The 27,440-nt window shown below is 40.0% G+C and overlaps 1 protein-coding gene across 1 annotated transcript in view; it reads right to left on the reverse strand.

Moving 5' to 3' along the window:
- The window catches only part of ADAMTS17 (ADAM metallopeptidase with thrombospondin type 1 motif 17), a 159,135-nt gene that overhangs the window by 61,021 nt on the left and 70,674 nt on the right, over positions 1 to 27,440 (reverse strand). Inside the window, exons 9-14 of the mRNA XM_065734038.1 lie at positions 19,283 to 19,423; positions 18,433 to 18,583; positions 6,088 to 6,189; positions 4,306 to 4,451; positions 1,187 to 1,353; positions 691 to 818 (exon numbers count right to left, since the gene is read on the reverse strand). Coding sequence (XP_065590110.1) covers positions 691 to 818; positions 1,187 to 1,353; positions 4,306 to 4,451; positions 6,088 to 6,189; positions 18,433 to 18,583; positions 19,283 to 19,423 — 835 coding nt within the window. The remainder of the gene's footprint in view (positions 1 to 690; positions 819 to 1,186; positions 1,354 to 4,305; positions 4,452 to 6,087; positions 6,190 to 18,432; positions 18,584 to 19,282; positions 19,424 to 27,440) is intronic.

The following is a 27,440-nucleotide window of genomic DNA, read 5'->3' on the forward strand; positions in this document are numbered from 1 at the left end:
GCTCAGAGCTTTAGAACTGAGCTTTTAAGAGGAAGGGAACTTTTTTCTTACTGCAGAGGAAACAGGCCTTTCAAACATTTTTGGTGGGCACCAAGGTCAGAAAATCACCCTGGCACTATCTAACAGTACAATGAAAAATCACGTGGATATAAGATGCCCGGGGAAGCCACAGATTTATGCAGCTCCAAGAGCCAAAAAACAAGCAATATCAAAAAGCTTCCTTAATATTTCTTTATAGGTCCCAGACAGAGATGAAAAGCATCATAATGCTGTTAACACAACTCTTAAAACAGGCTAGTAATGATTCATACTCCAATTTTCAGCATCAACATTTTTTCAGCAACTCCTCTAATAGCAGAAATGGAGCAGTTAAACAAGCCAGATTTCCACTCCTACCTTCTCTCACAGAAGCCCCTCCCCACCCAAGCCATTTGATGACTACACATGAGCAAATATCATCACTGAACATTCCCAGCTGGTCAATAATATTTTCATACCTCAGACATTTATCACAGTGCTCGGTACAGGACAGACCTACAGAGCACTTGGAATGGGTATTACAAAACAGGGTCACCCTCTCACCTCAGAGAGGGCTGCCAGCCACCCACCTAGACATCTGCTCTTCTAGAGCATATATAGCCACCCCAGATTATACATAATGCTAAAAACAAAATGAGAAAAGTACTCCACCTGGCACTTGCCATGTACACAGAGGTCAGTCTCATAAGGCCCGCATGGAGTACCATCAAGGACTCTATCTGTCACCAGCACAGGGGAATCCTTCCCCAGTGGAGAGCAGAAAAGCTCACATGGTTTATCTGAAAAAAAAAAATAATACAAAAGCATCTGCCTTTATGAACAGCACAAACATGTGTATGAGGCAATGGCAACTAAGCAATGGGATGCAGCCTCTATATGAATCTCTGCATGAATATTTGCCTGCTCAGACTGGGAATTTAGTTCAGGTACTGTCTCTTCCAGGGTGTATAAAGGACTGACAGCTTCTGTTAAGAAAGATAGAGGACCAGCATGGCAGCAACAAATAATTGTAATTCCTCTTTCAGATGCAGCTAAAGGGAACATTCTATAGCTTTCTTCCAGAAAATGCAGGTACTGCAGATGAAACCAAGATGGGTTAAGAAGCTGCAGTGGAAGGACAGCAAGAAACTAAAGAAGCTAAAAATACCATCAACAACAACAGCTGTCAGGAGACTTTTCTTCTTATTGGTGTATCTGTCATGAGCCTGGCACTGCTGGTCTCTGAAGCTTGGCACACCTTTGGGGCAGGGCAAGTTCTCACACACGGTGTGCTCCACGCTGGCCCCACGGCAGTTCTTCCCACCTGGCCCTGGGCTATTGCACAAAAGAAAAATCAGGATCAACAGGTCTGAGGTTCTTTTTTCAGAATATGAAAGCAAAGTATGACAGAAGAAGCTACAAACTGTAGCAGAAGTAGTGTTTCCAGAAGCAAATCTGTGCAGTGGGTAACCTCCATCCTTGAAAACCATTCCATTTTACATACTTCCTTTTAAGCATGGAGGAAGGGCAACTAATCCAGCATCAGTATCAAGCACCTGAAAAATCTTTTTTTATATATTATAATATGTATGTAATAATATATATAATAATATACATATATATATTATTCCCCAGAGAAGGAAAACTAAAACTCTTGAAAAATGTCTATATTTTGTTTCTTTGCAAACAAAACAAAAACGAACCAATCAACCAAAAGAAGGAAAAAAAAAGAACCCAACAAGCAAAAGCCACCCTAAGTGATCACAAGTTCTGCAGCTACTTGCTGATACTCTCCTGAATATGTCACATTATCTGTCTTTCAGTTGTAAACAGCATACATGGATAAAGTCATGTCTTTACTTTTTTTAACAGATGCTATGAAAAGCAAATCCAGCCAAATTCCAGTTGTTAACAGCATAGAGGTTCAACCCAAAGCCTTACTCTCCCCTCTCTCCCAGAAGAGCAATGAACATCAGGTTATATCACACAGCTAATTAGAAACCAGGGCCCTGACTGAATAGCATCTACTTGTGTCATTAGTCCCAGTAAGAGTTGGCCTGTTCATTTACACATTGGCATTAGGGCTGGTCCTTCAATTTCTTATCTCAATAAATTCAGCCTTTGGAGAAGGAGAAATACATTATTCTGTACAAGGAGAGTTTTATGCCAAGCACATCTGTGTGTATACATGCACAGGAAAAAAAAACAACAAAAAAGAATAATTCAAAGAGTAACAGAGTTCTTCTCTCTGAAGAGCAGAGTATCAAGTTGATGAACATGGAGCAGAAGACACAGAGACTGCTACTCACTGTGTTTTCATCAGCAGTTGTTTTTACTTTAATCTTCAGATATCATTAATCCATGAGGAGAATTCAATGAGTTTGCCAATGCAGACTGGGAGCAGCACTATTGGTAATTATAAAGGTCCCAAGTCCTCGTGGTGTGGACTGCAGCAGTGGCTGGGACTACCAACAAAACGTATAATTCAAGCCCATCCTGAGATGTGCCTGAACACTCTAGGAGATTTCCTGGTAGAAAACTTCACAGCCATCTTCCACCATTCCTCCACATTTCTGCCAAGAGAATCTACCCACTAATAGAACTGAAGAGATCATTTATAAAGCCCTGAGTCTTCTACATGACAAAAGAGGATGAGAAAACGGATGGGGATCTCATTATCCTGTTCTGTTTAAGTCAGTGTTTTTTATTCCTTCAGTCCCACTGTATGAAAATAGTCCAAAGCGTAGACAAGAACACAAGGCAGTATAGCTCAAAAGTTTGCATGTGCAAACTGGCTAATGACACGCTGCTTTACACTCATTTGGAGGCAAGGCATGCAAGCACTGACAGAAATTACAGAGAGGAAAAACCAAATCAAACAGTGAAGCAACTGGTTTAAAAATACTGATAGTCCCACAGGCTCAGAAGTCAGCTGGCAGGAGTACAGATTCCAGCAAAGAAAAAAATTTGAAGACCAAATACTTATAAAATAAAAGATAAATCCCTTAGCCAATACTTTTGGACAGTGAATAAACCAGCTGCAGAAGAAGTGGGCTGATGCCAGGAATATGAAGCAAAAGAAGATCACGTGTGTATCCCCAGCCAAGAATGTATATGAGCAAGAGAATTTTAAAATCAATGTGCAATCTTGGAGGGAGCATTTCCTGTAATTTAAGAAACGATGATGAATGGATTTAGGTTTGGTCAGCGCTGTGGTTAAAGAGACGTTTTGTAGCTGACAGCAAAGAAACCAGCTCAGTCCCTTGTTAAGGAAAACAAGCTGGTAAAATCCAAGCGTGGACATTACAGACATGCATTTGTAGTTTTGCCTTACTAAAGGAGAGAAATAAACAAGAATATTCCTTTTAATATGAATATATCCCAGCAGAAGCCAGTGGGTGTCTATCTGTCACCTGGACAAGTCTTCATAGCAACTGTTCCTACCCGGAATCTCAGCCTCCATTTAAAAACTAAAGTTTCCTGTGCTTTTTCAGTAAAGAAAATCTTAAAATATACATAAATCTGGAGATGCATAACTTGGAAGGTTGCTCTCATTAATCTCAAAAATTATAACGCACCTGAACAGAGGTGTTAATTTAAACAGACACAGTGGTAGCCTGCTCAGGCTTCTCATAAAGGACTTCCAGGTATGCTTTAGGTAAGTGCAGAGATGAAGGACAGCATGAGAGATAATACCACCTTCATTTCTTCTTGAAAAAATCTGAAAAGTCAACTCCAAGCGTCAGTACCCACTGCACTACGCGCTATGTGTGCATCTTCTTTTCATAAGCAGTGTATCCTGATGTACAGAGTATTCCTCAAGGTACTTGATCAACACTGCTACATGACAGTGTGACCACTGTCAGACACTATTTTGCTTCGCAGAGGCAGAGGCAATGCCAGCACTGCCTGCAAAACCGATCTCTAAGACGCATTGGCTCAGTTTGCTCTGTAGATCCAGATTACCCTGTCTCATTCGCTGCAGTGCTGAAGAAAAAACACAGCATTGTTTCTCTGCCAAACTACAGGTCTTGAATTCAATTGGATCTGCATTTGAATCATTACTTTGGGCCACTTCCAATGGTAACCCCTCAAGCCATTTCCACACAACATGCTTCATTCCAAGTAGTCGCTCTTGGATTCTGATTCAGCCCTTACTGTGGGTGAGCACCAAGTTTCTTGTGTCCCCCCCCACAGCTCAGCTGCTCATTTCTTTACTGTACTTCTGCAGCAAGGTCTGCCTAGGTGCTACATGCAAAAAGAAGTCAGTATGTTGTGAAGACTTACGGGGGATTGTCACATTTCCTCTGTCTGAATCGCACTCCTGTGCCACATGTCCGGCTGCACATGCTCCACTGACTCCACACGCTCCAGTCTCCATCCACATGTTCAGGGATGGGAGTTTTACTGACACACTCCCCAGCTCGGCACCACTGAAATGCAAATTGTGTTAGTAGAGTCTGGAAAGGAGCCCTGGGTCTTGCAATCCTGTTCTGGTGGACTTTAAAAGGATGTCTCAGAGATCACACACCCATGTTGAAATTTCTGGAGATTCACAGCTTCTGTGTGATGGATGAAGAGAAACGCAGAAATTGAAGTGTCACCCTCCATCAATCCCTAAAGGAATTTCTGTCATTAAAAGAACACAATCACAGAAATTAGCCCCTTGCTTCATAATGCACATAATTATCTAAATGCAAAGACTTCAAACCACGCTCTTCACGGAAACCGAATCCAAGAAATTATATCGCAAAGCGATGTCTTCATCAGCAGTATTCCCCTGCATGTACAAAATCATTGAGTATTTGACCCTAACTTGGCTAAAGCCCCAAACAACCTTCGGCTCTAATAAGCTGCTCTGGCTCCTAGCCAAGGAGCAAACTTGGCCCATTCTCTTGCTCTGTGCAGGATACGATATAGTAAGCATTGCAAAGCAGTATTATGAAAGAATCGCTGAGACTCCTGTAGTTAGAAAAACATATATGTAAAAACTTCTTGTCTCAATTTCCTTGTTATGCTTTCCAGAACACAGCTTTTCTTGTCACTGTTTATCTTTCATTTGGAAGCAAAGGCCTCTAATCTTTCTTTTTAGCAACAATCTTTTAAAGTTTACTCTTTTTTACCTCTCTAGCCATGCAGCATACAATAAATACTAGAATCCCAAACTACTAAGTAGGGAGGAGTTGGAAGTTACCAAAGCTGTCAAGTTTCTTCATAGCTTAATGAGTTACCAGCCACAGTGGGACAATGAACCACACACCACCTAGCACAGCCCATCTCAGAGGTTAAACATGTTCACTTAAATATACTTCTGTTAGCACAGCTGGGAGGTAGCAGCTCAGTTTCAGAAACTCCCACTCTTACAGCACTGAAGCTAGCTACTGGAGCAGTGAATTTCACTGGAGGGAGATCTAATAACCTACGAGTTTATTTTGTGTTTCTTATAACTATTTTCTCCATTGACCTGAACTCTGGAAAGTATATACACACCTTACTCATCTAAGTAGATACATATACTAAAGCAAATATTACTTAAAAAATAACTAAACATCACTGAAATTGAGCTCAATGTGTTTCGAGGTACTTTCAGTAACTCAAAAGTTTTTAAATAGCCTCTTGTTCTTTCCCCATCTGCCTCCACTCCCAAAATGCCAGTGTAAATGCTCTCCATACTTCCTACCTCAAATACAGCCAACCTTACCTTAGCACGCACTGAAAAAACATCCCACTCTTGAAACACCGCCTTTAGCAATGAACAAACTTGAGAAAAGTGGGTGACTACCTAATGTGACTCACAGGACACTTAGTCTGCACAGGGTACTTAGTCTGTGCACTTGGCAGAGCGAGGCATGGTACCTAGACCACAAGCTGGGATCTCCAGAGGCTACTGGAACACACATAATAAATTCAGAAAGATCTAACCCAATCCAGCTGTTAATTGAGCAATTTTTGTTACAGAATTGGTATAAAACATGGACTCATGATAAATACTGAACATCTTGGAAACATTATTCCACTGACAATGCTGGAAGAAAAACCAAAATCACTGCTGCTGAGTGTTTTGATTACCTTGTCTGCGCCACACTCAGTGCCATCCAGAGGGGGATCCAACTTTGTTTTACAGGATGTATCTCCTTCCACCAAGCACCAGAGCCCAGCGCACATCAAATGCTGTAATTGCAAAGCAACGAGGTGCAGTTATTACTTCTGGATGTCAGCTACCATCATGAGATACACTGCAAAGCTCAGGCAGTCTCCCTCATGTGAATCAAGAGGCATCTAGTTGGTGTGGGAGCCCTTATTTCTAAGGATAGATTGTCATTAAGTGTTTGGGCTGGGAACATAAAAGAGACTGATGGTCACCACTGTCAGGAACAAAAGCCATCCTGAACAAGTCCATTATTTAAAAAGATTTCTTCTTCACTAGAAGAAATTTGGTTCATTAAGTAGGAATCTTATATAGGAGGACAAAAGATGAGTGCTTTGGAATCATGTCAAAAATTTAGGTGTCTGAGCTGCTCAATTACTTGCATGTTTTTCTCTAAAGGTACTCACAACTAAGTATGGTAAAACTCAGTAAGCCCTGCTGATCCTGGTGGTATGGCCTCTGAGAGAAAAAGTAATACGAAAAAAGAAATACGAAAGAGGAAAGGATTTCACAGCATGCCATACATCACCCGAGCTTGATGATAAGCTACAAAAACGCAGACAGGCAGGGAGAAAGTTAGAGAAGGCTTGGGAGTGAGCAGTAGCTGCTACAGCCCAAGATGCAGGAGGAGGTGACAAGTCAGATGTTAGGGCAAGAGCTGCATGAGGTACTGCACATCTCAATACTAGACTTAAACATGTTTTGGGTATCATTCCTCAGCACTGCTGTTCTGCTCAGCAAATGTGTGTTAGCGGGATATTAATAGCGACCACGCTTGCGTGATCTGTCAGATCAATAATATCTTCAGAATCTGAGAAAAAGAACCAGGAAAAAGGGCTTTTACACCGTTCATATTTTCCACAGCATCCACCGTGCTTTGCATTCCATGAAAGTGGATGAATTCAATACAGTGCTACAGATCTGAGTACCGAAAAAAGAAAAAGAAGAGTTACATTTCTTTCCACTATTGTTCACGTTTCAGTGTAATGGTAAAAAGACGAGAAGCCCGACTCCAGTGCCAGCTGGTCTCGTCAAGATTTATTGCACCTCATTAAATAGTTGAGTCAACATGCTCAGACCTTTTGGTTCTCTCACAATGTGATGTTTGAAACTGTAGGTGCATGTGTGTTTTGTGTACACACATGTTGTTTCTCTATGAAATAGAGTTGTAAGGCAGAGGGTGTGGATGAGACAAATCCCAACACCAGAAGTGATGATGTAGAACATACTGAAACAAAACAGTCATCACAGCAGTATCTGCATCCTGCTTTGTTTCTACATTTCTCTCTGGAAAGAGCCTTTTGCAGTACTTAAACCAAAAGACCATTCACAAAATCAAGCAGACAGCACAATTTAGCAACATCTGTACCAAACACAACACAGAAGACTATCATCAAGCATACAAACAGCAGCAAATGCACTAGGGAAACATAAATCAGTGAACTTTCTAGAGAATTTTCCTAAGTTAGTAGTGCACATGAGAAAACATCAGACATCATTTTGACCAAATGATCGTGACCAATCAGTGGTCTACCCACAGCTCTTGAGCACCCATTAGCAGAGAGGACACTGTATGCCATTTTACAGACAGGTACACAGAGGGAAAAGAATTGACAAGCCACAGATTTCAGAACAAACTGAGAAATCAATCGTTCCACACTGCATCTCCCAGGTTCTCAAAACCTCTCCTTCCCTGGAGAACACTAAAATCAAGAAGTATGTCTACTAACTGTCAAGTCTTACAGGGAGAATGCTGATCTAAGGCAATAAATCCTTTAAACTGAGAAAGCATTTTCACAAAATGCCAAACTTCCAGCTCTGAGAGGATGCTTATTTTCCTAGAGGTAAAACCACAGCAGCCCTGCATCTGTTTTAACTCACAGGGATCAAAAAGCGATGAGTTATTCCTTATATTAAGACTACATACATGAATAACTGAAAAAGGATTCTAAAACAGAGACGTTAAAAGCACGACACAGCCCTAAGAGGAAAGCATCATAGGAGGTTCTAGCTACAGAAGCAGAATGTGCTAGATGTAGCTACAACTACAATTCACAGCAATCTATGAAAGTGATGGACTACTGAATTCTAGAAGCTGCATGTAAATTAGGGTTAAAGTCTCCTATTTGATGTTAAAAAAATATTTAAAAAAATAAAGAGGGGTGATGGAAAAATAAAGTAATAAAAATAAAGCAGCTTTTTTGTACAATTTTGGTTGCCAAACAGAATTCCTCCATAGTCCACAAGAATGTGGAAGGTGATATACTCATCTAAAAGACCCAGCTATGAGCCATGGCCTGGGGGAAGCATTGGGCACAGCTAACCTCAAACAGGTGTGTCCATATCAGCAGAACCACAGCACCCAGATCAGGCTGTAAACACAGCTGGTGCAAATATTCACTCACATGTGTGTATATCTGTATCTGTATATACACATGTATATATATGAACACATTTACACACGTGTATAATAAATAAATGAAAAAAATCTCTGTTACTAATACTAACCTTCCTGAAAATACCCATTTCTGAAGTGTGGAAAACAGGATTTTTATAGTATCTCTGTATTTGATTCTAAATACTAAATGCAAAGCATATTTCAGGAAGCAGTTATAGAAAAATCTGGTAACTGCACTTCAGCTCTGTGTTCTAGTGCCATACCACTACAAAGCTGAAATACTCATTAGTACAGTCCCCTGTATTTACTACAGCTTTCAGATACCTCAACAAAGATTAAACCATCAGCTTTGGTATTATATATTCCCAAGATGTTTTATCATGTTAATAGCTCATTTCAAAAGAGATCGTATATCCTCCTCAGCTGCAATATAAACCCAAACAAAAATCCTCATTAGAAATAGTCCTCCAGTTAACCAGTTGCAATGACTGATTTTTTAAATAATTAAATAGCCAGCTCTGTGGGGAAATATCAAAGCAAGAAATGGCACAACTTAAAAGAAAGCTGCTTGTATATCAGCATCAGTTCAGAGCTTACACTGATACAGAAGAAGCCATCAAAAGATCTCCATTGCTTCACATCAGGTTTTAAAAAGATCCCTGCCTGCAAAGTCCTCCTTACAGCATCCACAAAATGCCCACGAGGATTTTCCAGTGCTAAGATATTTTTCTCTGGAAAAATATTGATGAAACTGTCTGTGGGGAAAGGTCACCCTTGGATCAGCCCCTAGCCTGACATATTTCCAGTGGGGGAAAAAAAAAAAAAAAAAGTGAGATGGTTGCTGAAATGTAGTATTTCAATGCAAATTCAGATGTCCTTCAAAATTGAAATACTTGTTCAACTGAAAGCTTAAGGCAAGAAAACAAACGAACAAGCCAAAATCAAAGGGGTGAAACTTAGACTCTCAGAAACTCCTGCAAGAGAGGAAAACTTGCCTGCATAGTTGTTAGAAGTCAGTCCTGATTGAGGTCACAGCCTGGAAGCTCCCAGGCTGGGAGATATCTGCTTGGCAGGTGAATGCTGCTTCCGATTGCAGCTGTTACAATGGCACCTATTTGAGAAAGGGGCCTTTCTGTGCCAGGTGTTTTCTCTTCCTCAAAGAATGTGTAATCTAAACAGATGCCTGGAATTATGGAGACAAAAGATGTTTTCCCCTTTGTTTTAGGTGAGAAGACAGGAACAGGAAGGGATTAAATGTCTTACTGAAAGTCTGCTCTGACACGAGCTCTGCTCAGAGTTCAGCAGTCCTCTGCTCAGTGTCACAGCCACAGACTCGCACTGCCTGCTGGCTAAACTTCAGAGTAAAACTAGAAACAGCTCCTGGGACACTCCCAGGAACATGTCTGGCTGTGGGCCTTCCCACCTTTCACAGTTTCTCATACTTTTGCACAACACATACCGTCTCTGAAGACGGTGTTTACCTTGCATGCAGCTCCATCCCAGACACATGCCAGCACAGACTCACAGCGTGTGAAGCCCTGCGACCACTCGCATGTGGCTCTAGGGAAGCAATCTATTTTAAGGTTCTTTAACTCAGTGCTGCAGCTGGAAATGAGGAGAAGCCAGCATTAATTCAGCCAGCTCTTTGCCCACAGGCAATCAGTCTAGAGTCTGTTAGTTTCTGGGTTAGCTGTTGCATCACCAGTTACTAAAAGCTGTGTGATTCTGTCCAATGACCTCATATGATCTCAGTGAAAAGAGAGTACTCACAAAACTGCTCTGTCTCAAAGCCTCGCATTATTACCTACAAAGGGGAGCTTCCAAATCTCCAAAACAAAAGTGAATCCAGTGAATAAAGAGAGCCTACCCACCAGCTAACAGCTCTACAGAAGCTAGTTCCTTCCCTACACATTCACTGCCCCATCTTGGTTCATCCAAAACCAACAAACTACAGCAACACCACCACTACAAAAAAAAAACCAACAACACAAACCTCACAGTTAATTCTTCTGAAAATGAATTCGTTCCTGCTGCCCACTGGAAAGATGGGCAACTTCTTATTTCCAGGAGCAGAATTAAACCACCATGAAACCAATTTTGCTGTCAAAACAAGAGGGTTATGAAGAAGGACTTACCAGGAACAAATATCCTTAAGGAAGAGAAGCAGGAGACCACTTAAAACAAAGGCACATTTATAAATAGTCTGGTTTTCAATGAAGTATCAGATCTTAATTTTGCCAAGGTTTTGGCTTGGCATTTAGCTAACAGTGAGATAAAGCATGCTGATAAGCAGAACCCAACTTAACACCTATTAAGTACAATAAGCACACAATTTACACACACTTTTCTGTTCAAAGCCTTGTGTATTTGTTCTTGAAGCCTCACAGCATGCTTCTGAGGAGGCCTTTTTTACACAACACAGTGAGAAAAACAACGCCCTCTTTTTCTATGTCAGTGCCATCACTTTTGAGTGTACAAACAACTGACAGTCTACCATAGGTTGCACACGAGGTGAGCACTGTTCTTTGTCACTGGTGTTAGTGGAGTTTCTTCCTGTTGAAAACTAGACAAAAGGTTCTGAAAATCATAATCGTATAAAACTGGAAGGCACTTCTGAAAAGGAGCATTTTGCTGCTCCAAATAAGATAATTGTAATACTTGGGTGTGTGTACCAGTGGGCAGCTGCTGACCTTCCTGTAGAGCTGATAGTAGTTGGGTAGAGATAGTGATAGGAGGATGGTTGGACTAGATGATCTTATAGGTCCTTTCCAACCTTATGAACTTATGAACTTATGAACTTATAATCCAAGGAGCAAGTGGTAGGTCCAATAGTGAAAGTGCACATCAGTCCAAATGACAGACCTGCTCCACATATCAGGGAAAGGCTTGAGAAATGATCACAAAGTCAACCCTAGAATATCCAGGCAATGGTCAACATCCACAAAGTTCTTAAAATTTAACAAAACTGGCCAACAATCCAGCAAACTCATAATACTCTTTTTTTTTTCATCAGGGACGAAGAAGAATGGATCTCTTTACTGTTAAACAGAAATCACTTCAGTCCATTATTAAAAGGTACCTAAGGAGAGACACAGCTACAGAAGGTTTTTTAAAACCATCTCTTTGTTTTCACTACTGAACTAGATGCTTTAGAAAAAAAAAACAAAAACACAGAAACCTGAGGGATCATCAATGCCTTTTAGATGATCATGGCTAATAATTTCCCTGCTTGGAGCCAGTGAACAATTGTTTTTTTAATACTAGTTTTGATATCAGTGCAATGCAGTTAATTCAAAGAATGGCCTCTTCATCAGTACTTACGTGACTGGAAAGTCACCAACATCAGACAAAGTGTATAGAGTCAAAGGGTTTGTTTTAACTTCTGGGGAACTGGCCTTTGAGAGTTAAAGTACTCTTGAGGAAATGGCCCTTCAGAGTCAACTGCTTTCCAGTGCTACCCTCCTTCCCTGTGGAACTGCACAAAAAATTCATCATAGGCATTTCTGAGATTTGTTGATGTTCTGTATAAGTGAAAGCAACAAACCAAGCCCAGCAAACATGAAGGGTAGCATACTGGGTTTGGTTATCTGAACTGGATGGCTTGACGTGCTTTACACCAATTATAAAGACATGGTCCCTTATACAATGCACCTGACTCCTTATATCTACATGGAGTAATGCTAAGAGCTTTTCTGATCTACAACCAAAGAAGAAAATTTCCTCTACATATTTCTGGGAGAGAGAGAAAAAAAAATCTATTAAATTCCAAAAACAGTAACTACTATGACATACCATGCACACCACAGACAGATTAGGATGGTTTCAGTTTGAAAGAAATTAACTGATTATATTCTTCAGTGAAATAACCTTTCTAACAGTAGATGATAGTCTAATGATTTGAAAAGCCCAGATAGCTTCTGTTTGACAATGATAGCAAAAGCAGTCTACCTAAGAACTGCCCAAAGCACACTTCAGACAGAAAGATGAGTCCTGACCCCTCTAGAGTGGATGCAGCAGGGATCATTTGCCAAGTATGCCATCATCTGTCACAGTAAAACTCTGCTCCTAGGGCTATATGAAAAGCTCTGTAGGAGAGATGGCGAGACAAAGAAATATAAACATTCTGCGCTGTTCATTTTGAAAGAAAAAAAAAGACAACTAAAAAAAAAACCTGAGGGAATTAGAAAAATGAAATCACAGACTGCATTTCTTGGCCATGGGGGAAGAGAAGACAGGGCTAGCAAAAATAAATACAGATATGTACACACAATGTTTAGATGGGGCTGCAAAGATTATGGGAGTTTTCTCTTGAATTGTTTCACAGATGGGAAGTTCCCAGAAGGCCAATGGGAGAGGTCTGAATGCCCTTCAAGCTTGTTACACACTATTTTCAGGCTGATACTCAATAGTATTTTGGCTAATTTTGTTAAGTTCAAGCTTCAGCTGTAGATGCCACATCACAAGGCTGTACTAATTCATTCTCCCTCCCTCTGTGTCTTAATAAGAAAATGTAGAATTTCCAAGCTCAAGTGCTTGATTCCTAATAGGCTATCTGTATTATTTTTAAGAGTTTGTTATTTTTATATTCTTAAATTTCCACATTGTAGTTTTATAATTTTATTTTGGTTCCCCTCTCTCATTTTATTTTTCTTTAAACCACTGCACCAGAATGTGTTTTGACCATGTTCCAAACTGAAACACATACAAAAATTTCTGAAGCATTCCAATAATTGTAAAGTGGGCTGTGCTGCCCAGGCAGGAACTCTGCTTCTCTCTCCCTTTCTCTCTCTTAAACAAAAAGTATTTCCACTGAAAATAAAGAGAAAAAGGTCTTTCTGCAACATACAGAAGCAGTGAAATAGGACACTTCAGTTTCATATGAAACAGTCAACGTGAAAATAGTCTCAATTTTAACAATCTACATTAGGAAAACTATAAAATATAGTATGGCAATTAAGTAAATTGTTGCCTTTACTTATTAAAAAAATGTTCTAATTTTATTTTTAGAATTGCTAGGCTTCTTCCCTGCAACCCTCAATTTTTTCCAGATATATTATTATTATATCATCCTTTTCCAGATACATTATTATTGCATTTACACAGAAGTTGAAGTGTGTGCATGTGATAGAAAATAATGTCAACAAAGTCCCTGGTTATATAGAAAATGACAAAGCAATCTCTATTATTTTCAGAGGAAATCAGCTCACAATCTAAATACCACATTCTTGTAAATAGTCTATACATTACTAAATAACAGGGCTTACTATCATTGTCTGGATCTCACAAATGACTCTGCAAAGGAAAAACAGAGCCCCATTGATTCATATGCATGGAGTCCAAGAGTCCACTCCAGCAGTCTCTGTGATTAATATCAAGACCACAGAAAGACCCACATTTGCTTACATTATTATTATATTCACCATCATATCATAAAATATGAAAACTGAAGGGGTATTCACCATCCACTTAATTATTACAATTGTTGCTTTTCCTTGATTATTGCAGTTCTTCTTCCCTTACATTTTCTTTTCTGTTCCTTTTCCATTTTAGCCTAGAAGTCTATTCAGCCACATCTGGCTTGCAGTCAATTATGCCTTCTTGTTTCAAGCTTTGTGGCTTTCAGAAACTGGGAGATGCATATATTTATTGCAAAACAACTTCAGTTCAAGGAAAATAGTAGAGCCAATTCTAACTGTTTTAAATTTTCTAAAATCAGTATCATGTCAGAATCCACATTCCCAGCTACATCCGAATTGAGTGCCCCTTTTTCAGAAAATAAAATCTCTTTGTAGCAATGTTAATCTCTTCCCACATGCCATTTTAGCCTAAGCACAGTTTTGACTCAAAACAATGCTGAAAGATAATGGTTATGTAAAAACCCGCAAAAATGTGTTAATAATAAATAAGCCAGAAGTCATATAAAACAAAAAGCTAAACACTGGATACAAGAGATGGAAATCACATTTTTTCCATAAATATAATTTCAGTGCAAACGCCTCCATTAGCAGGCATGCCAGTCTGAAAAATAAACTCTGTGTTCAGATTATACGTGCAGGATATTTTCATATGAGATTATGAACAGTGCATTTTAATGCATTTCTGGTGGAGAGATACTACTTCTGCTTTGAGTGAGAGTCAGGCATAAAGCATTTATGCTTTTTCTCTCGCTGATTACACTGCTGAGCTAAAGGGACAGCAAAGTGTTAAAATCTACTCTCTGCAGAGGTCTTCATAGCTCGAGTGGGACAGAAGCCTTTCACTTCCTCCTGCGTAGGGGTCAAATGAATTCACAATACTTGATTCATTGCACAGATCTGAAGAACAGAGGCCAGGCAGGTTGAATTTCCAGTAATTTGCACAACCTAGCATATTGGCCCTGAACTCCCATCAGCATTCAGCAATCACAGTCCAAAAAGGTCTCTGTGTCGGGGCACACAGACAATGCAGTGTCAGAAGTGCATTTTCTGATTTTGCTCAGAACTGGACAATAATGGAATCTAATTTCTCCAAAAAGCAATTTCTCTCCCTCAAAACAAAAAGGATTGTGCTAACACTTAAGTGGACCAAAATATGTCACAGCACCACAAGAGGGCAGGTAGTCTTATTATTTATTAATTGTACAATACCGTAGTGCTTTTCGATTAACAGAAATGGATTGTTCCCTGTCAGACAACCCTCCGGCCTAAAAGCCTGATTCCACATCTCCTTAAACAGTCAGCATACACAAGGACATCCTACCTAACAGAGATGTTTCAGAATCTGATCCTGAATTACACATCTAAGAAGCCATTGGTTTACAACAGCAGATAATGGTAGAGTTGATTACCATATGCTTGCTCTGTTAATTATTGTTTTTAAAATATTTTTAAATTTTACTATATTAAAATGTAGAGTCAGTGACCAAATCAAAAAGGCATGCCAAAAGGTATAGTATGTGTACAGCTGAGCCTACCTCATATTTTTTCAGTGCTCTTTTGAATTTGGAATAGGACAGCCAAGGACTGCCTTTTTCTGGTGTGGCAAACATGGTTAAGAAGGCCACTATTTTGTACTATCATAGAATGGTTTGGGTTGGAAGGGACCTCAAGGATCATCAAGTTTCAACCCCCCCTGCCATAGGCAGGGCCACCATCCTCCAGATCTGGTACTAGACCAGATTGCCCAGGGCCCCCATAGAAACTGGTCTTGAAACAGAGGTCTTAAGGCACACGAGTTGTCATCAGTAACACATATGGAAGAGGAACAGTGGAGATTCAATCTGAATGTCTAGATAAAGTTGAATATTCATGGTTAACTATCAAGTTGGAGCAGTGTCTGAGGTCCAGACGCTGCCAAGCATTTAGGCACCTGGCTCTCTGAAAGCAAAGGATATTACATCCCTTTACAATTTTGTTTCTTGATGCCATAAAGGGACAGAGCTTACTGCACAGACAGTTGTTGCAGGTTGTCAAAAATGGTGAAATTTTGAATTTATCTTATCCCAGGAATTTGCTCTATGATTGACTGTATGACATTTCTGCATATAGGTCTCTGGTTTGCCTGATGTAATTATGTGGCTCAGCTATCCCCAATGAAATGTTATTATGTAGCTCTTTTATTAAATAAGAAAAGTAGATAATATGCAATCATAAAAGACCGATCAGGCTAATTTCCTGAAGTTTATTTCCTTTTTGTAACAAATATTTACTGTCAAATGTTTATTACTTCTCCATTTAGATTTTTTTTAAATACTTTATTGAATTAAAAATACCACATTACCATTGGCTAAAAGAGGAGACAGCTACATTTGCCAATAATTTCTACAGCTAATGCCAATGACTAGTGCCAATTTTTTCTTGGTTCATATTTTTGTAGACAGCTTTGAGACTTACAATACAAGCATTCTGCAGATGAAGCATGAGAAACACAACGCTGAAAAGAAAGAAATCTTTTACGGTTTAAAATTTTAAGATGATTGTTTCCTCAAAAGAACTAATTTCATTGCCCTCAAACTCCATTTCAGAGTAGCATAACAGGATGTAATTATTTACCTAGATTAATAGCATGTGCTGTAATTGATCCAAAGCTTCACAGTGTGAATGTTAACTCTAATGCACATCTGATAGAGAAAAACAAATACTTCTAAGTGTTTGTCAGCTCTTTTTAATTAGCAGAAGTTTTACAAGGCTTTTCTTCAGAAACTACTGAGGGTTTAGGAAACATCCTTTTTGGTGTGAGATCCTGAGGCAGGGGTGGAAGGAAAGAACGCAGCTTTTACTGTGTTCTAAAGAAGTCAAGTAACAAGACAGGTTAAAAATCACAGGAGACACAAATACCTGCTGTTTGTATCTTGCAGAGAAGAACAATACCTGTTGGTTTGTTATTCTGGCAAGAAACGTGTTCCTGAAACAATTCCAGACTCTACTAGTGGACATGCATGAGAAATGCTGACCACCTACCAGCAGGCTGACATTCTTCTCAGGCATTGGTCTATCCAGAAACAGAATGTGTTTGGGTTTTTTTTCAATCGCAAGAAGGAAAATAGCAAATATCTATTCCAACACTAATGAAGCCTTGTGACACCCACACAAGTGGAAAAGCTTTAACCATCCTGGGTAGATCTGGGATTTACTTTGCAGACCTAAATTCTATCATTTCGCTCCTAGTACAGTAGTCCCAGTGGTCTGCATTTTCTTGATAGGTCTGGAAAATAGAATCTCTCTGGATTTTTTTCTTAATGTTTTATGCTAGTTTGCTTCCAAATCCAAAGCAAATAAAACAACAAATTTGAAACTAAGACCATGTTCCCATGATTTGCACATTTTCAACCGTTTCAGTCATTTGGCACTTAAAACCTCAGTTATCGCTGATTATTATTTTCATTGTTAGGAATGATTTCAGATCTCAAGATTGCTCAGAATGGTACTTAAGGACAGTTTACAAGTGGCTAGTTAATGACAGCAAGAAGTCCGACTACACTATGCCTCTCTAGGACAGATTGCTCCCAGCTGGCACTGGTTACATGACACAGGGCTTTGGGACATTCTGGATATTTCTGAGGCCATGATGGAAAGTAAGTCTATCTACAGTCCCTATTTGAAGTGAGATGTAGACAAGCTTTGGTGAGAATACAGGACATCTAATTACATGTAAGACCTTAGGAAGAATTTAGATATCTAAACTGAGAAATTTATACAAAAGAAAAAAATCAGAAAAATCTGTTAGAATCAGGCTGCCTCACCTCAAATACAATCTACTTCTAGAAACACGGAAAATCACTGCTTCTATTATGCTGCCCAAGCATGTGATATGAGCCATGTTCCACCCAAAGTCTAATTATCATTTTGCTTAGTAAACATAGGAAGTGGCCTGATTCTGCATAGACATTTAATTGGTTTCTGCAAAGGAAATATTAATGACTGCTTTATATGGAGTTAGAGTATCCGCTTATAAAGACATTGTAATCATCCAAGGGTGAGGTCTACTGAAAGATCCTGACAGACATCTAACAGGTGAGTTTTCCTATGAGAAGATAACTTTCACCTCAGATGAACTGTCAGGAAAACGATCTCCATTAGAGTTCTTCAGCAAAACAGCGTTGAAAGGGAACACTGCCTAAATTTAGAATGAGTACCAAAAAAAAGTTATTCTGTGTCTGCTGTGGGACATTCAAAATACTGATGAGGGGAAGAGGGCTGCAGAAGTATGTACATGCTGTTAACCATAAGACCAATGGAAGTTTGTCTACTGATTTTGTAGCAGCAGTGCTAAACATTCTGAAAATCCCACCACGATTCTGAGGAAGGTACAAGGCTCCTTCACTCTCAACATTTAACTGCTGTATTTCCACATCCCACCTCCTTTCCAGACATACTCCATGAGCTCTTACCTCCATATTTTTACAGAATGTAGCATTGGTCCCAAAGAGGATCTGGCACTGTTCATCGGCGCTGTAGTGCATTCCCGGCAGCTTGTGAGGGAGCCGCACTGCGTATTGGCTTCGGGGGTCTGTTACTAGCAAACAGGTGCTGACCTTGGACCTGTGGAGTGAGATAATTAAAAATGCCTTTAAGGGAAAGCACCTTTGAACTGGAATGTTAGATCACTGCTGTAGAGCAGCTGTTGTCCTGTCTTTAATAGGGAATCTGATGACTCTGTGTGAAATAGTGATGATTTTCCCAATATTTTTCTGGAAGCTTGCTGAATCATTAAGCTTATGGATAGAAAGGTTCTTGAGAACTCATCTTCCACCTTGGGCCTTGAAGCAGAATACACTGCATTCACATCATTGTGGGTAAATATTTCTCTGAAATCTGATGGAGACTCAAATCTGCCCTTAGGCTGTCTAACCCAGTAGCTTCATAAGCCTTAGAAAGATCACTAGAAAGACTTCTGTCAAGTCTCCCTGCATCCCCCTACCTGAATTTTAAGCCCTTGGCTTCTTATCTATCACAGACATAAAGGAAGACCTCTGTCTTCCAAACAATTTTTAACAAACTGGAATATCATTTTATCATCTTTTGTCAGTGACCAGAGTGAGTTCAGATGCAACTCCTTTTTCATCTTTACTCTTTAACGTAAAAGTGGTTATCTCATTTTCTTTCATTATTTTCCTTTCACTTCCACCTCTAATAATAATTTTCCATTCTGAATCCATCCCTCACAGTAAAGACTCTAGCTGCTTTCAGAGTTTAACTGTATGTGTAAGACCACAATAAAGAGTACAATGCACTCCTTACTTTAGGAAGTTTTCAAGGTCATCGCGACTGCATGAAGACCAGGAGAGGTCACTGGGGTTCCTGCCCTTGACCCATTCTCCAGACATAATATGAGACCTCCCTGCACAGGGAGGATGATCGTCATCATGGCTCATTCCCATGCTGTTTGATTAAAACAAAACAAGGAAAACATTCATCAAGTTATCACGTAGGACATTTTCAATTCTCACAGCAGTTATCAGAGTTGAGAAGAGGCTGCACAAATAATTCAGAAATATTCATCTAATTGTTTATATTTTTTATAACTATGTGTATATGTATATACATATACACAAAATTAAACTATAAATTGAAGGTTCCTTCAATTTATCCACTGCCTTAACTTCACACAGGTTTTTGTATTTGTTTGTTGGCAACTTTTAAATGTGCTTCACATAGATTTTCCTACCAGAAATTGTAACTTCTTGAGGACTCATGAAGAGTGAACTTGGACATAACAGAGCTGAAGGACATCTGCTAGAACATCAAAGACAGTATTTACTGAAAATTTTGAATCTCTTTCTCAAATCCAGTTGATCCACACTGATAAAACAGTCAGGAAACTAGCACTAGAGATGGGCCAATTTTGTTGTTCTGTCAGGGTAAGTCTGCAGCAACTCCTATCTTGGGAAAAGGATTTCTCCAAATTTGTAGTACCGGACAATCTCTCTTGCCTAACTTTGAAGTTGAATGTTGAGTTTCTGTTTAGATCACATGACCTCTACTGGCTTTTCCAGCCTAAATTATTCTGTGATTCTACAATGACACCGTAACAGCAAAGCTCAGGTAGGAGCCTCAATCAGAATCAAGCTCCCATTTTTGCACGCTGTGTCCAAACAAGCACAAACACTGCCCCATGCCAGACTCTGCAAAAAGAGAATATAACCTACTCAGCAAAACAAGCCATCTAAACAAACAGCACAAATGGAGTAGTATAAATACTACTAGTTGAGGAACTCAAATACATTCAGTGAGAATTTTGGTAAGTGTTCTAAAATAGAAAAGCCTTGCTTTACTTCCCTCCACCCTACCCCTCAGTACTCTTCTACCATCAGTGATGTCTACCATTGGCTGCGACTGTAAATCTGTTCCGAAGAGCCTCTCTCTGTTGCCTTCCTAGGAAGGTGAGACTCCTCTGGAAGAGGGGAACCATTGGGAACAGCTCCAATGGCAGCAAAGAAGGGATAAATGATGTGTACAAGTTCATCTGCTACATCAGTGAAATGTCAGAAGTCCTAATAGGCAATTCTCCACTCAGCTTATTGTATCGTGCTGCCCAGCAGCAAAAATAAGTTAAGGATTTTCCATCCTACTTAGAAACGATCATTAAAATTATTTTTGAAGTTACACAGAATAATAACATATTGAGATGTTAACATCCTTCCTTTGATTCCAACATGAAATGGAAAATGGTTTTCAGACAAGAAGTGTCTCGTTTGGCCAGGGTCACATATTAGCGAAGTAACAGTTACCAGTGTTGGGCCAAAAACGCAGATTAACAGGAACTCTGTAGGTCTCCAACTTGCTGGACTGAGCAAGTCAGAAGCAGTCCCTTAAAGAATGGTGTTGGACTCCTTAATATATGTCATTTCTCAAAGGCTCCTGTTTGCTTTCTGAATACACTCTTGGCTTTGCTCCTTTCCATTTTTGGTACTCAACTGTTCAAAGTCTAAACACAACATACATTTCTAGTTGCAATGAACCAAAACCAGCTTCAGCAGCTTGATAATTATAGCTTAGATTAAACCACCACTTATGCTATTTTTAGCTTAAAGTGAAGATTATACGGCAGAGTATATTATTTTAGGTTTATCTCCAGGGACATTATTATTTCTAGCAAAACTACATTTAACAATTTCTAGACACAGAAGTTCACAGTTATGCTTGTTTTTAAACCTCTGCGGGTTTTGAACACAGCAGAAACATTAACATCAAACACATTTTGTTTGATGCACGAAGGAATAATTTAACAGTCTATTAGTAACTCTGACTTCAAAACAGCAAAGAGTGAAATTCCTGCTTCGTTGAAGTGAATGGGAGTTTTGCCATTGACTTCAATGTAGCCCACACTTCACTCCAAATATTTTACTCATGTTGTTTCTACAAACTGAGAAAACTCTTCACATGCGAGGAAGAAAGTTCCAGGAGTACTCCTGCAATCCAAAGCCCATCAAAATCCTGTGTTATTGAAAGTAAGGAAGGGAAGAGCTAAACACAATGAAGCAAGTCAGGTAAATTTGCAGGAAATCCTCCAGAGGAAAGTTTGCCTGTCCAAAAAATGCCAGATTAGAGGCCAGATTGTAGTCACATCGCAATTGTGTTAACTTTTCTAACAGAAACAAGGCAGGTTTCCAAGGTTTCTGTCAGCTCGCCTGCCTTTTGACTGCCACAGTGTTGAGACTTGAACTTACATCCCTCAGATTTCTACTCTGACAGGGTTTCTATGGGATGGGACTGAGCAGTGCAGGCTCCCATTGTGGTAGGTCCTTGTCAATTCAGCTGGAAAAAAAACCACACATCTTCCCAGCTTTCCAACCCATTTCAGAATTGCTGATTTTATCTCTTCCATGAAAGGATAGTTTATTTTAAAGCTCCTTAATTAAGAAATGCTTTAGCTTTCTGATTACTCATTCTTTGTAGACTTGTTAAAAGTGGGATAATTTCATTGACAAACAATGGGCAAGTTACTTATTATTACATATCTGTCTTTAATTTCATTTTAAACCTGAGCTCATGAAAGACACCTGCCAGGAGAAATGCTGAGGCTAAAACTCATTACTCAGATTTTATTTTGAAGGGGTGTTTGATACAAAAAGAACATAATCTCTGAAAAAAACTGAGTCAGAACACGCATCTCAGAGCTTCTCGTGAAATTCTTTCAAGGGTTACTTGTGTGGAAATTGCCACTTTTCTGAATCACTCCTGGTTTCTTAGCAGAAATTCTTTAAAAAGTCATAGTGTAGAGGAGTTGAGCCTCAGATATTGGTAATGCATCGATGTAGCCCTGCTAAGTCAGAAGAAATATGGCAGTTAATATTAGCTTGGGACCTGACCTGAAGGCATATAAGCAACCTCTACTGGTCCCTCTGTGATGAGCTTCTGTTAGAATGAAACCAGCAACACCTTTGGAGTCTGTTTAAATTGGCAAAGCAGAACCTTCCCCAGCATCTTCCCAGCATTAGTCAGGAGAAGAGGAGGCTGAGGGGGAGACCTTTTTGCTCTCCTCCAGTGTCTGAAAGGTGCTCACAGAAAGAGCGGGGCTGGTCTCTTCTCACTGGTGACAGTGACATGACCAGGGAAAATGGCCTTAAGTTGCTCCAGGGTACGTTTAGGTTGGATATCAGGAAACACTTCTTGACAGAAAGGGTTGTTGGGCACTAGAATGGCCTCCGCAGGGAGGTGGTGCAGTCACCTTTTACCTTACAATGATTCACTTGAGGAAAGGATTAAATGACCTGCAGGACCAAGGCATACCCTAGCATGCTAACACAGTCTTTCCTCCAGTTCAAGTGTCCTTAGTGACATCAAAGGGATCTTTTTTTTTTCTGAAACACATAGTAAATGCAGTGCCATGCTAATTCTTTTCACTAATGCTCTCCCCTGCTTTTAACAGAAATAAATGAGAGCATTATGTATTTGTACTAAACAACAATGCAAGCGCTGATTCAGTACTCTGCATTTTCTTTGTGGTCATCTAATCTTACCTGCTACTCAGAAGTCCACATGGAATTAGAAGCACATAATCAGCCTCTTGAAATGCTCTGTCATGGGAAGGAGTTCTACTCTTACACAAACAGATCATGAAAACAAAGCCAATAAGAATGGCTCTCAGAGTCGAAGTAAGAAGGTTAAAATGGCACTACATAGCCCTGGAGACCCTCTGTGCTGTTGGAGTCTTTAGTATCCCTTTTACCAAGGGCAGAAAACACATTGTGCATATTGTCCTTTACACTGCAAAGACAGCACAGACACTGGAGTTGAGCAGGGCTCAATTTCACTTTGTGCTCTTACTACCACAATCCCTAATTCCATTCTGCGCAGTTAAATGTTGGCCTTCGGTTCACCACACTCTCCTCCTGAAGATAACAAGATTCCACACAGACAAGCAAGAATGGCTGAGACTGTCAGCTCTTCAGCACTGTCCTCTCGTTGTGTATTTATTCAAAGTAAGCACAATGGGACTCTGCTTTCACACTCCAGCTTCTAATATAAATATTGCAATGATTAGCAGTTCAAGACACTAAGGGTACCATTGATGGAGTCCTGCAGCATATTTATTATTACTTATCATACGTGAGTCCAGAAATAAGCTGACTGACTCGAACTCTACCTGCTAACATGATCGTGGCACAACAAATTTTATCCCAAGTCACTGTGAGGCAACAAAACCAGATTTCTTTGAAGCTGCTTTCTGCAGAATGACACTTTGCTATGAATAAAAAATACCATGCAGCCATACCATGATCTCCCTGAAGCCTGTGCTCCTTGCTAGGACACTTCTCTCTGTCAGACTCTACACAGCAACTAGAATTGGGTCAGCATGCCAAAATTACACTCAGGGCCTGAGCTGGCCAACTTGTGTAACTCTTTTTAGCTAAATGCAATTAAGACGTTTGTTTTCCCTCAGCAATACTAAATAAATGCACTTGCTTTATTTATTTTGGTCATTAGTAAAGCTTCTCCTCTAGACAGTAAATGTAACTAAACTATTCTGTTTACCCTTGGTGCTTTCTCCAGTGTTTCCTGTTATTTTTTAAAAGCCTGAGCCAAAACCCACCAAAGCCCATGGAAAGCCCTATTGCCTTCAATGCACGGTGCACTGCACCTCCAAGTTCTTAGGCCATGTATACAAATCTTCATCAGAACCACTTACGACTCTCAACAGGTTTCCTATTAAAAGCCCCACATCTGAGTTTAAGAATAATGCCAAAGGCTGAGGGGAATTGATTTAAAATACGCTTTAAATTTTTTAAACAGCTGCACATTTGTGGCTGGTAACAGACCACTTGGAAAACCCCAAGGTTTATTATCACACACCCCTTCTAGTAGGGAGAAATTATAAAGTAGGGGGAAGACATGCAAGTTTGATAGAAAATATCATCAGCCATAAATCAAATGCTTTTCTTCAAGCAGAAAGAGGCCAGCAAAGTAAGTAACGAAGTATGATAAAGAGAAACCTTAAAAAAACAGATCCAGAAGTGGAAATACCATGAACTACTACAATCCCCTCTGTTTCAAATAAGCACTTGAGCTGGCTGTTACTATGAGATTCACCGCAGCCTCCCTGTGAAAGTCAGACCTTTCCATGGGTCTGCCCGGATCTCAGGGAGAGTCAAATGCTGATTCACTTTAGAAGTGAGCGGCAATCAGGGCAAATAAAGCTACCCGAGGGAACCTGTCTGTCATTCAACTGTTTGTTAAACCTGTGCACAACACACAAATGTTCTCCACGCGATTAGCACTAATACCAAAATCACCGTTTCTCTGAAAGACAGTGAAAAATGACGATCAGTTGTTAGCACAGAAGAGGACAGTGGTCTGTCTCTAATGACTACAGACAGAATAATCCAAGAGAGAGTCTTTCTGTACCTGAAGGACCGGCTCACAAACTGCTCTCACTGTGTAAGCCCAGCAGGACATTCAAAAGGAAGGGCTCCTTGGAACCACCTGCCCCGTAGACCAACTCGGACTCATCTGCTCAAGAATTGATCAAAGGTCCTGCTACAAAAATGTAATAGAGTGGCACGGGAAAAGGCAGATTTGTAATTCTTGGCTGATCCTTGTTTGCTGAAAAGCATATTTTTCTCTACGGGAGGCTCTCAGCCCTTTTCTAAAGCACTCTGTTTCTGCAGAGCAACAGTGCAGTAAGAGCTACATGCAGTACCAGTAGTAGGTCACTACTGACCTTCTCATGAGAGCACATGGGAAAAAGCCATTCCCTGTGACTCATCTTGCCCCAACTCACCCAGAGGTGATCTAGCATTAACCACAAAGCCAGGACTTGGAGCAAATTTCTGCCTAAACCCCACTGAAGTAATGAAATGGACAGGGAGGGCAGACAGAACATCCTCACTCAGTGTGAAAGGGAAAAGAGGAACTGTAACTTAACCTGCTCTGCCATTTCAGTGTGGGCAGGATGAGAATACCAAATGGAAAGCCTGCTATTTACATGCTGTGGGCACAAATCCCACGTTTATCCCTATGAAGGACAAAAATTTCCCCTTTCTGCTTTCTATTGGGTCTCCATGAATGGCTGAGATAGGATTTCCATCTCCATACTGCATCCAATTTCAGCTACAAAGGAAGACTCTGATATGAAAGGTTATACACGGTGCACAGGAACATTAAGCATGAATACTAAACACAAATCAATGTAGATCACTAAGCAAAGAACGTATGTCAACAGTTCTCATCAGCTACTGACTTGGGCTGGATTTGAACCAACAACTTAGAAGTAGGAGACAGTATATCACATAATCAAGCCTGCGAGTTGTCCAGTCCCAAATCGAGTTCAATGTTAGGAATTTTTATTAACGTTTGAAATTGAAGCTGTGTCACTGGAAAGATGCCTACTTCTGAACTGGTTCAACATGTTTAACATTTCAATATAAAATGCTGATATCTTGCAAGTTATGAGGCTTCCAACCAGTTGAGAATAACAGGCAGAAGTGAGGCATAACAGAGGCAGAATTGAAACAGAGTTGCTCATTAGATCTGAAATTATAATAGGAGGTGCAACCCAAAATGGGGACAGGAAGTTTAAAGTAAGATTGACCAAGGAAAGTGATGCATCCGTGAAGTAAACGAAGAGATGCAGAGACAGCCAGAGGAGTCAGAAGGGAGTCCAAGTGAGGCTTGGATGGAGGACAAACTAACAAATGCTGGGGAAACACGCTGGGGTGAGCTGTGCTGGGAAAGAGGCACTGAAATAGCTTGCATAACCTTCTTACACAAACAGCGGTCACTAGGTCTTTTGGCTTAATGGAAAACAGGCTTCTTCACCTTGTGCTTTTCAAACACATAAACACAGTCATTTAAATATAACTCAGCTATTTCAGAGGCTGTCAGGAGGTACTCTGGGGAGATGAGATGAAGGGGTGAAGACAACCCTACTTAAAGCATTTGAAATAATCAAAGACATTTATTATGTATGCCATGTTGTCTATGTCAGGATGGGTGCTATTGTTTTACTTATCAGAAGAGACAACATTTTAAGGGAGTTATGACTAACAGACTCATATTCATAAGCAAGTTTATCCACTCTCTAATGATGAAGTAACCAGACATTTCATATAGTTGTCTACTCATCAAATAAGCAAGAAGTCAACAACAGCGAGTGAGAACCCTTGAATGTCTATGGCGAACAGCAGTGTGGAAAGCTGTGGTTTATTCAGCTGCATGACAGATCCAGCTCCTTATGATATGGTTTTGATTTAAAAATAATTATTTCTTTTGCCATGGGATCTGTAAGGCAGCAAATATGAGCTTGTGAGGCAAGGAACGTACAGCACACGCTAGATTAACATGGCAGGCACAGGCCCATAGCATGGTGCTCCCACAAGCATTTAATCTGAAAGCTTGCTGCCCTAGCGGTCCCAGATACCAGTAACAGAGCTGGTCAAACCCCACTGACATCAGTAGCAGCCTTTTCAGTTGCTTTGATGGAAGTTAGACCAGAGCCATCAAGCTTAATCAGGTTACAATCTCTTCTCCAGTAATAATATCACTTGTCCACACTATTAACTACCTTTTCCAATGGGCATTAGCTCAGGTTTCTCTCTTGAGATTCCTTGGTGCCTGTTCTGCAGATTCATAGCAGGACAGGCAGTACTTGAGATATTCCAAACACAAAGTCCTAGGAGAAGCTGAAGTTGCACAAATAAACTTGGTAGAAACTTCACATCAAAGAGACAGAACTACCTCAAGACACCTCTTCTTTCTCTTCTTAACATCCAATAAAGAGTTCCGCATAACACCAAATCAAATCTCTAAATGTAAGAGCTATGAACCTGCTGTGAGAGCTGTCAGAAGTGTGCACTTAGACACAGAAAGGAATGTGATGATGTAGCACAGAGTTAACTATTCAGTACCAGTAGTATCTCTCAGAGCACAGGTGGGGTCCTGTCCTGTTCGGAATCTC

The sequence above is a fragment of the Cyrtonyx montezumae genome, unplaced genomic scaffold, assembly GCF_038088225.1.
Source record: "Cyrtonyx montezumae isolate F1298 unplaced genomic scaffold, pur_monq_1.0 scaffold_17, whole genome shotgun sequence".
Classification (NCBI taxonomy): domain Eukaryota; kingdom Metazoa; phylum Chordata; class Aves; order Galliformes; family Odontophoridae; genus Cyrtonyx; species Cyrtonyx montezumae.